The following is a 14251-nucleotide window of genomic DNA, read 5'->3' as shown; positions in this document are numbered from 1 at the left end:
TTTTGCTTATGCATGTTTATTTATCTCATTTGTTGCAGATTGAGTTCATGGCTGCTTCTGCTTGGGATATTACAGCATCAGAGTTTCTGCACGTGTGCATTTTCTTCATATTTCTTTCTTTTTACTTTTTCCAATAGTGAAATACTTATTTTATTATGTGAGAGTACTTGGAAAATGGACGGTATTGATTATTTTTCGGTTTTTGTCTGATCACTATTACAGGGTTCGTGTAGGCAAAAATTAATCTTGCCTAGACATCCACCAAGGTGGACGAATCGATTGCTTTGGGGTTCAGTCCAAGGAAAGAGTCATTTGAGAAAAAATTATGACAAGGGTATTAGGTTAAGATCCCATTTGCCAGTAAAGGTTAGAGCTGTGGTTTCAGGAAATGTGGGTAGCTCAGTTGATGAAAAACGAAGTGAGGTTGAGGGGATAGGGCACAAAAAGGTTATTCATTTTTATCGTGTACCTTTGATTCAAGAGAGTGCCACATGTGAGCTTCTGAAAACGATTCAGACCAAAATATCAAACCAAATAATTGGATTGAAAACTGAGCACTGTTTCAATGTCGGGCTCGATTCCAGGCTTTCTAGTGAGAAGCTCTCAGTGCTTCAATGGGTGTTAGGAGAAACATATGAGCCTGAAAATCTGGGGGCTCAAAGTTTTCTTGATAAAGAGGTGAAGAATAGCTCTAATGCAATCTTAGTTGAAGTTGGACCTAGGCTGTCTTTTACCACAGCATGGTCGGCAAATGCTGTGTCAATCTGCCGAGCTTGTGGGTTGACAGAGATAAATAGAATGGAGCGATCGAGGAGGTACTTGTTGTATGTTAAGCCTGGTAGCGGTTCTCTGCCGGACGGTCAAATTAATGAGTTTGCTGCAATGGTGCATGATCGGATGACTGAATGTGTTTATGCACAAAAGCTTACTTCCTTTGAGACAAATGTAGTTCCAGAGGAGGTCAGACATATACCAGTCATGGAGAAAGGAAGGAAGGCACTGGAAGAAATCAACGAGCAAATGGGTTTGGCATTTGATGAACAAGATCTACAATACTACACCAAGCTTTTCAGGCATGATATTAAGAGGAACCCAACCAATGTTGAGCTGTTTGATATTGCACAGTCCAACAGCGAACACAGCAGACATTGGTTTTTTACTGGGAAAATTGTTATAGATGGTAAACCAATGGACATGACTCTCATGCAGATTGTCAAGAGTACTTTGCGGGCAAACCCTAACAATTCCGTCATTGGTTTCAAGGATAACTCTAGTGCAATCCAAGGGTTTCCCGTGAAACAGTTGCGGCCAGTTCAACCTGGTTCCACATGCTCCTTAAACATGAGCGAACATGACCTTGATATCTTGTTTACTGCTGAGACCCATAATTTTCCTTGTGCTGTGGCACCATATCCCGGGGCTGAAACTGGAGCTGGAGGACGCATTAGGGACACCCATGCAACTGGGAAGGGTTCTTTTGTTGTCGCATCTACTGCTGGATACTGTGTTGGAAATCTCAATATTGAAGGGTCATATGCCCCATGGGAAGATCCATCATTCACTTACCCACTTAACTTGGCTTCTCCATTGCAGATTCTCATTGATGCTAGTAATGGTGCATCAGACTATGGGAACAAATTTGGGGAACCCTTAATTCAAGGTTACACAAGGACTTTTGGAATGAGACTCCCAAGTGGGGAAAGGCGTGAATGGTTGAAACCAATTATGTTCAGCGGAGGTATTGGACAAATAGATCACATCCACGTTACAAAGGGTGAGCCTGAAGTTGGCATGTTAGTTGTCAAGATTGGAGGCCCAGCATATCGTATAGGAATGGGAGGGGGTGCTGCATCCAGCATGGTCAGTGGTCAGAATGACGCTGAACTTGACTTCAATGCTGTACAACGTGGAGATGCAGAGATGGCTCAGAAGTTATATCGTGTGGTCCGCGCATGCATCGAGATGGGAGAGAAGAACCCCATCATAAGTATCCATGATCAGGGTGCTGGTGGAAACTGTAATGTTGTCAAGGAAATAATATATCCAAAGGGTGCTAAAATTGATATAAGAGCAATTGTAGTTGGAGATAACACCATGTCTGTCTTGGAAATTTGGGGTGCAGAGTATCAGGAGCAAGATGCAATATTGGTGAAGCCTGAAAGCCGCAGCCTGCTGCAGGCTATCTGTGAAAGGGAAAGAGTCTCTATGGCTGTTATTGGAACAATTAGTGGTGAGGGATGTGTTGTCTTAATAGACAGTTTGGCTGTTGAGAGATGCATTTCAAAGGGATTGCCGCCTCCACCACCAGCTGAGGTCCTTGAACTTGAGAAAGTGCTTGGTGATATGCCACAGAAAACCTTTGAGTTCCATCACACAGTTAATGTGCGCGAGCCAATTGATATTGCACCAGGGATAACCTTAAAGGATTCTCTGAAGAGAGTGTTAAGGCTGCCCTCGGTATGTTCGAAACGATTCTTGACTACGAAAGTTGATAGGTGTGTCACAGGTCTTGTGGCACAGCAGCAAACTGTAGGTCCCCTGCAAATTACACTTTCTGATGTTGCTGTTATTGCTCAAAGCTACACTGACTTGACAGGAGGTGCATGCTCCATTGGGGAGCAACCAATCAAAGGGCTTTTGGATCCAAAGGCAATGGCACGACTGGCAGTTGGAGAAGCACTTACTAATCTAGTTTGGGCAAAGGTCACTTCCCTCGCTGATGTCAAAGCAAGTGGAAATTGGATGTATGCTGCTAAAATGGATGGGGAAGGAGCAGCAATGTATGATGCTGCCTTGGCTCTTTCAGAGGCAATGATTGAACTTGGTATTGCAATTGATGGGGGAAAAGATAGTCTCTCAATGGCAGCCCATGCATCAGGGGAAGTTGTCAAGGCTCCTGGAAATCTTGTAATCAGCACCTATGTAACTTGTCCAGACATAACAAAAACAGTGACCCCAGATTTAAAACTCGGAGACAATGGCATACTGCTTCACATCGACTTGGCAAAGGGGAAGCGGCGTCTAGGCGGATCTGCTCTTGCTCAAGTTTTTGATCAGGTTGGGAATGAGTGTCCTGACCTTGACGATGTTCCTTACCTCAAAACAGTATTCAATAGGGTTCAGGAGCTTCTTAGTGAGGATTTGATCTCTGCTGGTCATGATATCAGCGATGGAGGGTTGATTGTAAGTGCCCTTGAGATGGCATTTGCTGGGAACTGTGGAATTTCCTTGGACTTGACTTCGGTGGAGGGTAGTCCGTTCAAAACACTATTTGCAGAAGAGCTTGGACTACTCCTTGAGGTCAGCAAGAAACATTTGGACATGGTAATGGCAAAGCTATCTGATGTAGGCATTTCTGCTGGGATTATTGGAAGTGTAACTGTGTCACCGGTGGTTGATGTGAAGATTGATGGAGTTACTTTTTTGAATGAAGAAACTTCAGCACTGAGGGATATATGGGAAGAAACCAGCTTTCAACTTGAAAAGTTTCAAAGATTGGCTTCCTGTGTAGAATCAGAGAAAGATGGCCTGAAATATCGCCAGGTGCCTTCCTGGGACTTGTCATTCACTCCTACATATACTGATGAGAAATATATGACTTCCATTTCAAAACCAAAGGTAGCAGTTATAAGAGAGGAAGGCAGCAATGGGGACAGAGAAATGGCTGCAGCATTTTATGCTGCTGGCTTTGAACCGTGGGATATTACAATGTCCGACCTCCTTAGTGGAACCATCTCTTTGCACCCTTTCAGGGGGATTGTGTTCGTTGGAGGTTTTAGTTATGCTGATGTCCTTGATTCAGCAAAGGGTTGGGCTGCATCTATTCGATTTAATAGGCCTCTTTTGGATCAATTTCAAGAGTTCTATGAACGACCAGACACCTTCAGTCTTGGAGTTTGCAATGGCTGCCAGCTTATGGCTTTGTTGGGCTGGGTCCCTGGCCCCAGGGTTGGAGGTGTTATGGGGGTTAATGGGGACCCTTCACAGCCAAGGTTCATCCACAATGAGTCTAGGAGGTTTGAGTGCCGCTTCACAAGTGTGAGGATAGAAGAATCACCTGCTATGATGTTTAAAGGAATGGAGGGTAGCACATTGGGTGTATGGGCTGCTCATGGTGAGGGAAGAGCTTTTTTCCCTGATGAAGGTGTGTGGAACTCTGTTCTCAACTCAAAGTTGGCCCCAGTGAGGTATTGTGATGATGATGGGAAACCGACAGAAGTGTACCCTTTCAATCTGAATGGGTCGCCCCTGGGTGTTGCAGCAATTTGCTCTCCAGATGGGAGGCATCTCGCCATGATGCCTCATCCAGAGCGCTGTTTTTTGATGTGGCAGTTCCCCTGGTATCCAAAGCACTGGAGTGTGGATAAGAAGGGGCCCAGCCCATGGTTGCAGATGTTCCAGAATGCCAGAGAATGGTGTTCATGAGGTCAGTTCTTACGACCAATTAGTGTGGCCATTTTTGTGTTAACATGGTACCGTAGGTGTGTTGATTCTGGTGGTAATATGCAAACAGTATATTGTTGATTTTTCTTTCAATGCGGCTGATTAGATTGAAGCTGTTGTCATTGTAGACTACTTTTCCGAAGTATGCACAAGAAGGGTGGCGTATAAGATTGGCCTTGCCTCGAAGGACAAGTTATCCACCTCCCATTAACAGATGCAGTCGCATATCATCTTTCACTTGGGAGCAACTCCATTTGTTTCTTTCTGAAATTTTGCTGGAAAGATGAGCCTTGTCATTAGATCAAGGATATTTTTCACTTTCATTCTTGTAATTCATAATCAAGTCTTTTATCGTAAATCTGATACGTTGTGTAGTTCGGTGCAGGCCATGTTGGCAGGGACTTCAACTTGTACTGTAACTTAGTGCTGGTGTTGTCTTGAAGAGGTTAATTGTCATTTTACGCGTATTGTGAAATTATGGCCTGCTACTAATTTGATTAGATATGGTGGGGTGAGTTAAGACGTGCCCCTTTGACCCTTATCCTCTATTTGTTTGGCCTTGATTTCCCGATGACTCCTGAGCTGGATCTTATCTGTTCAAATTTTCTTGAACTTTTCTTGTCAAGATCTATAATGTGAAGAAACCTGAATGCCCTTCGGTTTCAACCGATGCATGAAGTTTCTGTATGAGGAACTCAGTTGAGGGACTTTGGCTATTTAAGGCCACAGTTGGATTTAGGGGTGTGCATTCGGTGCAAAATCGATAATTCGGTGCACTGAATTCGGCGAATTCGGTTATTCTACCTATAGAAATCTAAACCGTTTTCAATTCCAAATTAGCCATAACCGAATTCATACTACAACCGATTTCAAATTCAAAAACGGTAATGAATTCGGTTTAACCGAATTCATCTATTAAAAATAGTAATAATTTATCTATTAATTTAAACTAGAATAAACCTTAGACTATACAACGATTGGTAATAATTTATGAATTTATAATTTACAATGATTAATAATAAGTAATATTAGTTAGTAGTTACAATGAATTTATAATTTACAGTGATTAATAATAAATAATATTAGTTACAAACTTACAAATTACAATAATTAGTGATAAGTTATATTAGTTACAAACTTATAATTTATTTCAAATCAAAATAAAAACTTATTTACTTACACATGTTATTGTGAAAGTCAATACACTAATACATTGATTTGCAATTCACATGCATTCACTTACACTGCTTAGTTGTCTTGTCTATACTTAAAACCTTAAGATTAGTAAATAGATAATATAAATTTTAACTTATTTGATAACTTATACCTAGAATCCTTAGTCTATGATTTAAGGAACACAATGATTAGTGATAATTTATGAATTCATAATTTACAATGATTAATAATAAGTAATATTAGTTACAAACTTACAAATTACAATGATTAGTGATAAGTTATATTAGTTACAAACTTATAATTTATTTCAAATCAAAATAAAACTTATTTACTTACATATGTTATTGTGAAAGTCAATACACTAATACATTGATTTGCAATTCATATGCATTCACTTACACTGCTAACTGCTTAGTTGTCTTATCTATACGTAAAGGCTAAAGCCTTAAGAATTAAGATTAGTGAATAGATAATATGAATTTTTATGTTAAATATGTAGAGTACACTAGTACTTGCAAGTTATAGATTACGCATTCAAATATTCAATAATTCAAACATGAATGATATATCAAATTACCAATATCTAAATTCTAATTATGAATTATGTTTATTGTTTAATATTTAGTATTATACATATATGTATTAATTATTATCTAAGTCTAGTCACATTACTCATGTATAAAATGATAAGTATTATAGTTATCTTATATTGTTATGTATTACTATATATTTGCATTATTATAGTCATATAACAATTAACAAATATTAAAAGAATATATTGTACATTATTATATATTATATATTATACGTACATGATATGGTGATAATACCATATACTAATTATTATTAATAGCATTTACCTATATAATATAATAAAGTATTAGTAGTATATACTAATACTAAATAGCATTTATCTATATATTATATAATTTTATATATCAATTTGGTAATTCGAATGCGGTAATGCGGTACCCGATGTCAATTATCGAATTTGAATGCGAAATCGGTTATTACTAAATCTATAATCTCATTATCTATTTCATACCATATTAGAATTCGGTGAATTCGGCATGTACCGAATTTGTACCAAATTACCAAATATCCAATTTCAAATTACCGAATTGAATTTGAAATCGGTTATGAATTCGGTAAGAACCGAATTTGCTCACCCCTAGTTGGATTGGATATTAGTTTTAGCCCTGTGGCCAGTGTCTGGAACCAGATTCACATGTTTTCCAGGTCAAGAATCAAACATATCATCGTAGCAGGTTGAGATGTCTCAAGGTGGATTTTCTTGATTAACTGCACTAATTATGGGCTGATGAATTGCATGTTGTTTCATCCTCATTGCCGCCCTTGTTATTGAAGGCCTGTCCTTGTTCCATTAAGCAAAGCCTACTAAAGCAGCAGATTGAAGAATCAGTTCCTGCACTTAACCAAAACTTGAAAACTTATTGCCTGTCAAGAAGACAATTGAAAACTTGAAAAAGGATGATTAATCTATGGGCTGTAGCCGGTTTTGCTTGTGCATGTAGGCTTACAATTCCAACAGAAAACTTATTTCTGAACTCTTAAAAACACTTATTATCCATGTAGAGATTCTTGTACCTGTCTTGAATGCTATCCAAGCAAGGATATTAATAAGTGGCGGATGAAACAAGTACCCCTTGTTCTATGTAAAAAACTGGTCATTCATCCATTTGATATATGTATTTTTTCTTAACTGTATAGAGATTCCTATACATTCTTAATGGATGTACAAATTAGAGTTTATCTACAACTCGGTTTTTTTTTTTCTTTTCTCCCATGCAGTGATTAGTTTTTTTAAAAGAAAAAAAGTATAAAAGGAATTTTAAATAAATTTTCTTACTGGATGATAAGGACTGGCTATTTAGACGTAAAGTTCTAAAATTTAACAAACCCGAGCAATCAGCACCAGTAGTCTAGTGGTAGAATAGTACCCTGCCACGGTGCAGACCCGGGTTTGATTCCCGGCTGGTGCATCTGTCTTTTTGACGTCAACACCTTCGTTCCATACATAGCCAGAGATGATTTCCAGCTGAGGCACATACTTGCCAGTAAACGTATAAAATTAAACTGCCTTTTATAGATCATGGAAATGGATCCTTTAGCTGAGACTATGAGAAACTCACTCTATTCTGGATTGAATCAGATCATGTTACATCTATTTTGATATATCAAATGGTCATATTTGACCATCAATTTTCCCCAAGGACAAAATTCATCTTGGTTCATGTTTTTCGCCGAATCAACTCACTTAGCAATTAGCTCAATGACCATGTCTAATGGCCAGTTTAGTTTAGCAATCCCCAATACCAACTCTCGCAACTGATTATGCTTTCATGTCTTCAGGTTCAATCTTACTGTGCAGTCTTGAACCCTCTGGAAGGCCTAAAGGAGGATTTGGGCATGACAAATTATCCACATTGAAGAGCTCCCATTCTTTGATATCACATCTATCTAATGCTGAAAACAGCCTTTGTCTCTGTGTCTCATCTGGATACATGCCATCCGGGCTAACAAGGACGGCACCAGTATATGATTGTCCTGCAACTCGAGCAGCTCCATGGTAATGGAATAAACCCCAGCTAAAATCATCAGAGACGTCCACGATTGTCCAGAACTCATTTGAAACCACTCCATTGTCCAAGACACTGAAGTGAAATGTTGCTGGAACTTTTCCTCTTCTAACTCGGTATTTTCGCCTTCTCCAGACCAAATCCCCCTCAAGTGTCCTTACTTGAAATATTGGCTCAAACCAGAATGATCCTCTAGCCTTTCCTCTATAAAACAGTTGGTACTGGCATGGAAACTGATCATAGGCTGGGTTCTGTCCTGCTATGACTCGCCAACTCCAGTCCAATTTCCCCAACCAAGCCACAAAAAGATCCTCAGCTGTTTCATGAGATAGATTGTCCCCTCGGAACTTTATCATTGGAGACACAGAAGGTTTTTCAGGGATCTTGGCATCCAATTCCAAACAGTTATTCTTCTGCAACATGCAGAGAGAAAATTCTTCTAGACATGGACTCTCATATGAAGCAATACATCTATAGTTGCATACCTGGTCCACAGGACTGCACTTATTCAAGCATTGGAGAGCTTTTCTGCAGTTGGGATCCAATAAACAGTTTAGTATCTGAGGGCCACAATTTTTTACCACGCAGTTTAAGGTGGAGAAACCTTTTGCTCTTAGATTCTTCAATATTGGGACTGGTCTTATGTAAGCATTAATTACAACTAACAAACAGAACCTGATATCATCTGGATTATGCCTGTCCCAAGCCTCAGATACAGTTTGGACTATTTTGGTTGATTCAGTTTTTCTTTTTGATTGGGAAATTGCTGTCAATTTACTGAATATATAGCCATTGGATTTTGTTTCTAGAATTGATCCTCCAAGTTTGTACCTCAACATTGGAGAGGACTCAAAGCATAAGATGCTTGGGACGTGTACACTATTTGCTTGAACCCATTCAACAGATTCTTGATTAGTGACAGCAACAATCAGTAAAATATCTGCATTCCTCAATCCCTGATGAAGATTTTCCATGGTTTTATCAGTTGATTTGAGGAGTCCGTCACTAAATACCAGCATATCATACGCTTCATCAACCCATTTTAATCTTTTGGCCTGTCGAAGAGAAATAAGTGAAAAGGTCTACAACTGTGAGACAAGGAACCACAAGTTTTTGTAGGATATGATAGAGTCAAGGCTCTCTCATTTATGTCCAATACACACAGTCGACACGGGAATAAAGCTTCGATTGTCATAGTACCAAAAAATCATGGTAAAAGGAGAAAATGCAGCATGATAAGTTGACCACTACTATATCTGCTCATATATAGAGATGGCTAATTAAGTCAATAGCTTGTCTCTAGAACAAAATAATATCTCATGGCAAAGGCATGAAAGGATACATAAAAGTCAAAAACATAGGCTGAATGAAACATTATTACTTGAAGAATCTCATTGTCCCAATTCATTAGCCTATATTCTTGCATTGCACTTCTTCGGCTCCTAACTGAGATTGATGTGAGAAGAAAGAAAAACTAAAAAAGGGTTAAGAATGTGTTGTAAGCATGAAAAACATTTTTCGACTAGATTGGATTTGGAAGCATTTGCAAAAACTCAATGGGATTTGACAATTATACATTCCAGAAACAACACTATAAACGCCGAAAATTCCATGAGTTTTCAACAGAGAATCTCGAGATCAAGGCTAAGAAGTGCATTTCCAAAACAGATTATGGAAATAGCAACTCAACTAGGTAGTTCAAGCTATGTTATAAACACCTTAAACCACACAAGTCAAAAGTCAGAAAACTGTGCTTTCAAGGATTGTTGATACTCTTAAACTCAAAAAATGGAAGTCGCATAACACAATCAAATACGAAGGTGAAAGATGGCCGAACAATTTGCATAACCAAAATTTCAACATTTTTATGCCTTTTTCAATAGCCAGCTCTTACAACCTCTAGACGAGCCTAATAAGCCTAACATTCAGATATCCAAAGTTCATAATTCGAAGAGAATATCATTTCTGATGGTCAAAAAATTCAAGACAAATTCACGTTCCCTTTTTCTGTTGATATAATTCATCACTAAAAGAATACATTTTTAACAAACACAAGGAACATGCATTTCACCAATAATTCCAGAAAACAAAACAAAATCTAAAATAGCCCTTAAATTCAGTTCTCGATTCTTTGATTCTTTTCAATTTCTAAGCAATGGATAACTCTTTAAAGAAAGAAATATAACTCACAGTATGAAGCATGACGTCCAACCAAGGCGAGGACTTGAGAGGGCTGACGCTGTTTTCTCCGACCAGTACTATTCTCACCGGAGTAGCACTTGGCTCCGTTGTTTTCACAGTTTCTTCATCTTCTTCATCTTCAGTAGAAGTATCTTTGAAATTATCAGTAGTGCTAGTGTTTAGAGGAGCAGGGGAGAATGAGATGATGCCTGCTCTTTCCCAGCTGAACTGAAGGGGGATAGCCGGAGCTGGATGAACGGAGTCTGGAATCCGGTGAAAGTTGGCCGGCGGTTGAGAATGACCGTTGCAAATGGCGCCAGATGAAGATTGAGAATCACGGTGGTTTTGGTAGTTGGTCCAGCGGTTAGTTTAGCTTAGAAAATTTTGGGTTTGAGCACTTGAGTTTTGGACTTTGGAATCGTGATCTTCTAATATTTAGGCAAATGTAGGAAACGCTGGATTAGTGGACCCAAGAAGACATAACTTGGCCAAAAAAAAATACATTGCTAAGACCAATGGTGTATAAGGCATACTTGTGGTGTAGTTACTTGCCAATGATTTTTTTTCATGAAATTAATTATACTAGTCACTTGGATTAGTTTTGGCTTGGTAATTGTATAAAATTTAGAACAAAATTTACATTCACATTTACATAATGATTACTTGGAGATAAGGAGTCATAATATAGACATGTCATTTTTTTTATCAAATAAATATAGACAAAATTACATATGGTATGTATTTATTGTCATTACAAGAGATATCTAAACCATAGAAACCAACAAGTTCTTATGGTTTTCTTGTTATACATATGGTCTTGAAGGAAAAAGGAGACAAAGTTTCATGTGAATCTGACAAATGTGACTAATTAATTGTTCATTTTGACATGTTACCCCAATGAACCTTTTTTATCACAAAAAATTGTAAGATTCACAAAATATTGCACCTAAAAGCTGAATTCATCCATTAAGAATCATGGCAGAAACATCAAGGTACACGCCTTGCAAATTATGTTCATGTACAATTATGTTGTAGAACTGGTTTGCTACGGCTGGCTGAGATTCAAGTAGTTGGTAAGTGGTTAGTATCAAAGATAGAGTTGCAAATGCCATGTCTGCCATGATAATTCAGCTTTGCAACTCCTTCTCAAGCTGTTGCTTTGATTCTGTTCTGGCTGACAAAATAACATCATCAAGGAACTTTTTCTGTGGAAATTCTTCAGGTACAAGACTTTGATATATCTCAAACTGTTCTAGAGCTTCCTTCTCTTTGTCAAGCAGGCTGTAAACTATACCCTGCCAGAACAGCCAAGGGAAATGGTCAACAAACTCGTGACATAAATGGTGCTCATGAACACACGCGCGCGCGCAAAACAAAAAACCCCAAATTCACAAAAGCACTGTACCAAAAAAATGTGAAGCGAATAAAGTGAAATGTGTCCTGTTCGACACCGCCTTTTTCAATACATATTTGTGACATTTAGCTTCCCCAAAAGATTAGACATGAGTTTATACACAAGACAAACCTACTTCAATCAGCCTAGGCACTTCAATTGGCCTTTGCCCTTTAAGATGGTCAATCTCCTAGTGCTGGATTCTAGCCATCCCACTGCCTTCTTCTTAGCAATATGCCTTTAGTTATATTGAGAAGATTAGAGATCAAAAGCACAAATCTAGTAAAGATAGGAGCCTCATGCGCTTATGCTGAGAGGTAAGTTGATCTTTGTTGTTGTGTTCAGCATGAGCTTATCCTACACAATCACATAGACGTATCCAAGGGATCAATAATTTCCTACATCTGGCAAGTGCAACATTTGTTTCACTTTCTTAAAACTACTTTAGTAAGCCAAGCCAATAGCTAAATTGCAATTGTCTCTCCTTCCAGGACCTAGCCAGGGGTGCCACTTAGGCTATGCTTGGTAAAGAGCAGGAAGAGGAGAAAAGAAGTGCAATGTATTAGTACATCACCTAGGGAAGCCATTCTCCTACTCCTTTTAACTCATTTCTAGGAAGGACAAAAGAGAATGGCATTCCTTGTTCCATTCACCTTACTTTTCCCATCAAAATAAGGTCCAAAGTCCATATCATTAATCTTCCCTGTTGCTCCTGACCCTCCCTAAAAAAATCAAATATGTGATGTTCCTTTACTTGTCTTTTATGTAGTTTCAGGGTAGACTAATAAATAGCTAGCAATGTCATCTCCAGAATTTCTTGATGTTTTTCCTTGTCCATTTAGATGCCAAAGTTTAAAACACCCTCATGAACCTAATATTTGAAAAATAAATCTTGTGGCTCAGTAGCTTTTTGTTATTTAAGAGTGACTTTGTGCAGTTTTCAGCTTGCTCCTAAAATTTTATAACTGACAATGTCAAACAAGTGAATTTACAGTCATACATATAGCAGACTAGCACCATGTCCTTTTCATATCCTCTGAAACATAACTGGTGGGCAAGGTTTCACCAAGCAGGAGTGAAAGGATGAAAGCCAAAAAAGCCAAATAGGAAAAAAAAGGAAAAAAAAACTTTTCATATCCTTGCTGAAACATAATTGGAGGGGAAAGTTTCATCAAGCAGAGGTGAAAGGATGAAATGCCAAAAAAGCAAAATAGAAAAAAATCCAAAAACAAAAACACTTACTTGGCAAAGATAAGGGCGAAAATCCCTTGGGTTCTCATTAATAAGAGCTTGAAACTTTTCCAAGGCCTCCTCTAATTCCCCCTGCAGAAGTAAAACATATTAGATGTTAGACTTTTGATCACGAGGGCATCACGTAGATTTAGATGTTAGACTTTTGATCACGAGGGCATCACGTAGATTCCCCCCCCCCCCAACTTTCTCTTACTGGTTGTGGATTTTAGCTATTTCCTAAAACATGATTGTTCTGATCTTAAAGTGGATATGCATTTTCAAGAATGTATACACAGCATAATGACCCAGAACTTGAATGCATCATCATTCCTTGATTAGATTTAGATCCTAATTTCTGAACAGCTTCAAATTCTTGTATAAGAAAGTCCAACTGGATACCTTTACTACATGCATCTGTGCAGTTAGTATTCTTATGTTCCTCTCCTCATTGACTTTTTTCTCGGAACGAGCCAATTCCAGAGCCCTGTCCAGCATCTCAAAAACAGCTGGTCCTTCATGATTCTTGTGCATCACCATTGCTAAACCCTAAAGCAAGAGAAAAACCACAACTTAATATTTGGAAAATCCTAACCCAGCAGAACTATTTTGGTTTGACAAATGCAGTCTGTCCTAAGAAATATTTTTTACTAATGAGCCACCATTCATCAGATTTGCTAATTTTAAAAGAAACTGCACAAGAGTTTCTGTCACAGAATGATCTCAACTTGTTAGAAGCTTAATTACCACTTTCCTGAGAAAGCAAGGTACCAATGTGTTGAAAAAGAAAATATGACAGCCAAAGATGACTTCTGAGGTAAATTTCTAAGTCAAAAACTTATTTTAATTTCTTATAACTAATCTTACAAAACAAGAGTTCGTACCTCTTGACATTTCTGGAAAAAATTATTTATCATGGGTATTGGATGTTGAAATTCATCTTGAGGCAATGGGTTTTGGTAATACTATTGTTGAAAAAAAATGAATTCTCAAACCAAAACCGTGCCAAAGTTATGATTTTCGTTCGTCATCATTTAGATAAAGGATTAAAAATAGAGTATTTTACTGTCAAAGATCCTCTTGTCCTTTAGCAAGATTTGAAAGAAAGATTCGACCACCTGAAGTTGGTCGTTCTTCCAAAAGCCAGATATGATTGGCTTCACTTACGGTTGCAAGATTTTAAATCTGTCAATGAATATAATTCAGTCATGTTCAGAATTACTTCTCA

The 14251-nt window shown here is 38.2% G+C and overlaps 3 protein-coding genes and 1 non-coding gene across 4 annotated transcripts; 2 read left to right on the top strand and 2 right to left on the bottom strand.

The window, feature by feature from the left end:
* Positions 1–42: 42 nt before the first annotated feature.
* On the top strand, positions 43–4918 carry LOC113768751 (probable phosphoribosylformylglycinamidine synthase, chloroplastic/mitochondrial). Its single transcript, XM_027313219.1, has 3 exons — positions 43–92; positions 223–4426; positions 4572–4918. The coding sequence occupies exons 1-2, from the start codon at positions 48–50 to the stop codon at positions 4423–4425; spliced, it is 4248 nt and encodes a 1415-aa protein (XP_027169020.1). The 5' UTR covers positions 43–47; the 3' UTR covers position 4426; positions 4572–4918.
* Positions 4919–7551: 2633 nt separating this feature from the next.
* Positions 7552–7622, top strand: TRNAG-GCC. Its single transcript has one exon. It is a non-coding gene; the product is annotated as a tRNA-Gly (tRNA).
* A 132-nt stretch (positions 7623–7754) lies between these two features.
* LOC113768583 (violaxanthin de-epoxidase, chloroplastic-like) lies at positions 7755–10745 on the bottom strand (the record flags this gene model as incomplete). Its single annotated transcript, XM_027313000.1, has 2 exons — positions 7755–9274; positions 10410–10745. Coding segments are annotated over 2 exons (1638 nt in total), but the record flags the coding sequence as incomplete, so codon positions are not given.
* Positions 10746–11340: 595 nt separating this feature from the next.
* LOC113769019 (protein SLOW GREEN 1, chloroplastic-like) lies at positions 11341–14054 on the bottom strand. The gene is made up of 4 exons (XM_027313509.1): positions 14019–14054; positions 13426–13572; positions 13036–13116; positions 11341–11695 (listed from the first exon to the last, which is right to left on the bottom strand). Exons 1-4 carry the CDS (start codon positions 14052–14054, stop codon positions 11528–11530), a joined length of 432 nt encoding a protein of 143 aa, XP_027169310.1. The 3' UTR covers positions 11341–11527.
* Between the last annotated feature and the right edge of the window lie 197 nt (positions 14055–14251).

The sequence above is a fragment of the Coffea eugenioides genome, chromosome 4 (genome assembly GCF_003713205.1).
Source record: "Coffea eugenioides isolate CCC68of chromosome 4, Ceug_1.0, whole genome shotgun sequence".
NCBI lineage: Eukaryota > Viridiplantae > Streptophyta > Magnoliopsida > Gentianales > Rubiaceae > Coffea > Coffea eugenioides.
Note: the sequence above shows the minus strand (reverse complement) of the source record. Positions and strands in the feature narration are given on the sequence as shown.

Coding starts and splice junctions, on each gene's coding strand:
- LOC113768751 (XM_027313219.1), top strand. CDS start 48: ATGGCTGCTTCTGCTTGGGATATTACAGCATCAGAGTTTCTGCAC. Junction 93..222: donor CAGCATCAGAGTTTCTGCAC/GTGTGCATTTTC, acceptor TCACTATTACAG/GGTTCGTGTAGGCAAAAATT.
- LOC113769019 (XM_027313509.1), bottom strand. CDS start 14,054: ATGACGAACGAAAATCATAACTTTGGCACGGTTTTG. Junction 13,573..14,018: donor ATAACTTTGGCACGGTTTTG/GTTTGAGAATTC, acceptor CTCTTGCTTTAG/GGTTTAGCAATGGTGATGCA. Junction 11,696..13,035: donor TTCGCCCTTATCTTTGCCAA/GTAAGTGTTTTT, acceptor CTGTTCTGGCAG/GGTATAGTTTACAGCCTGCT.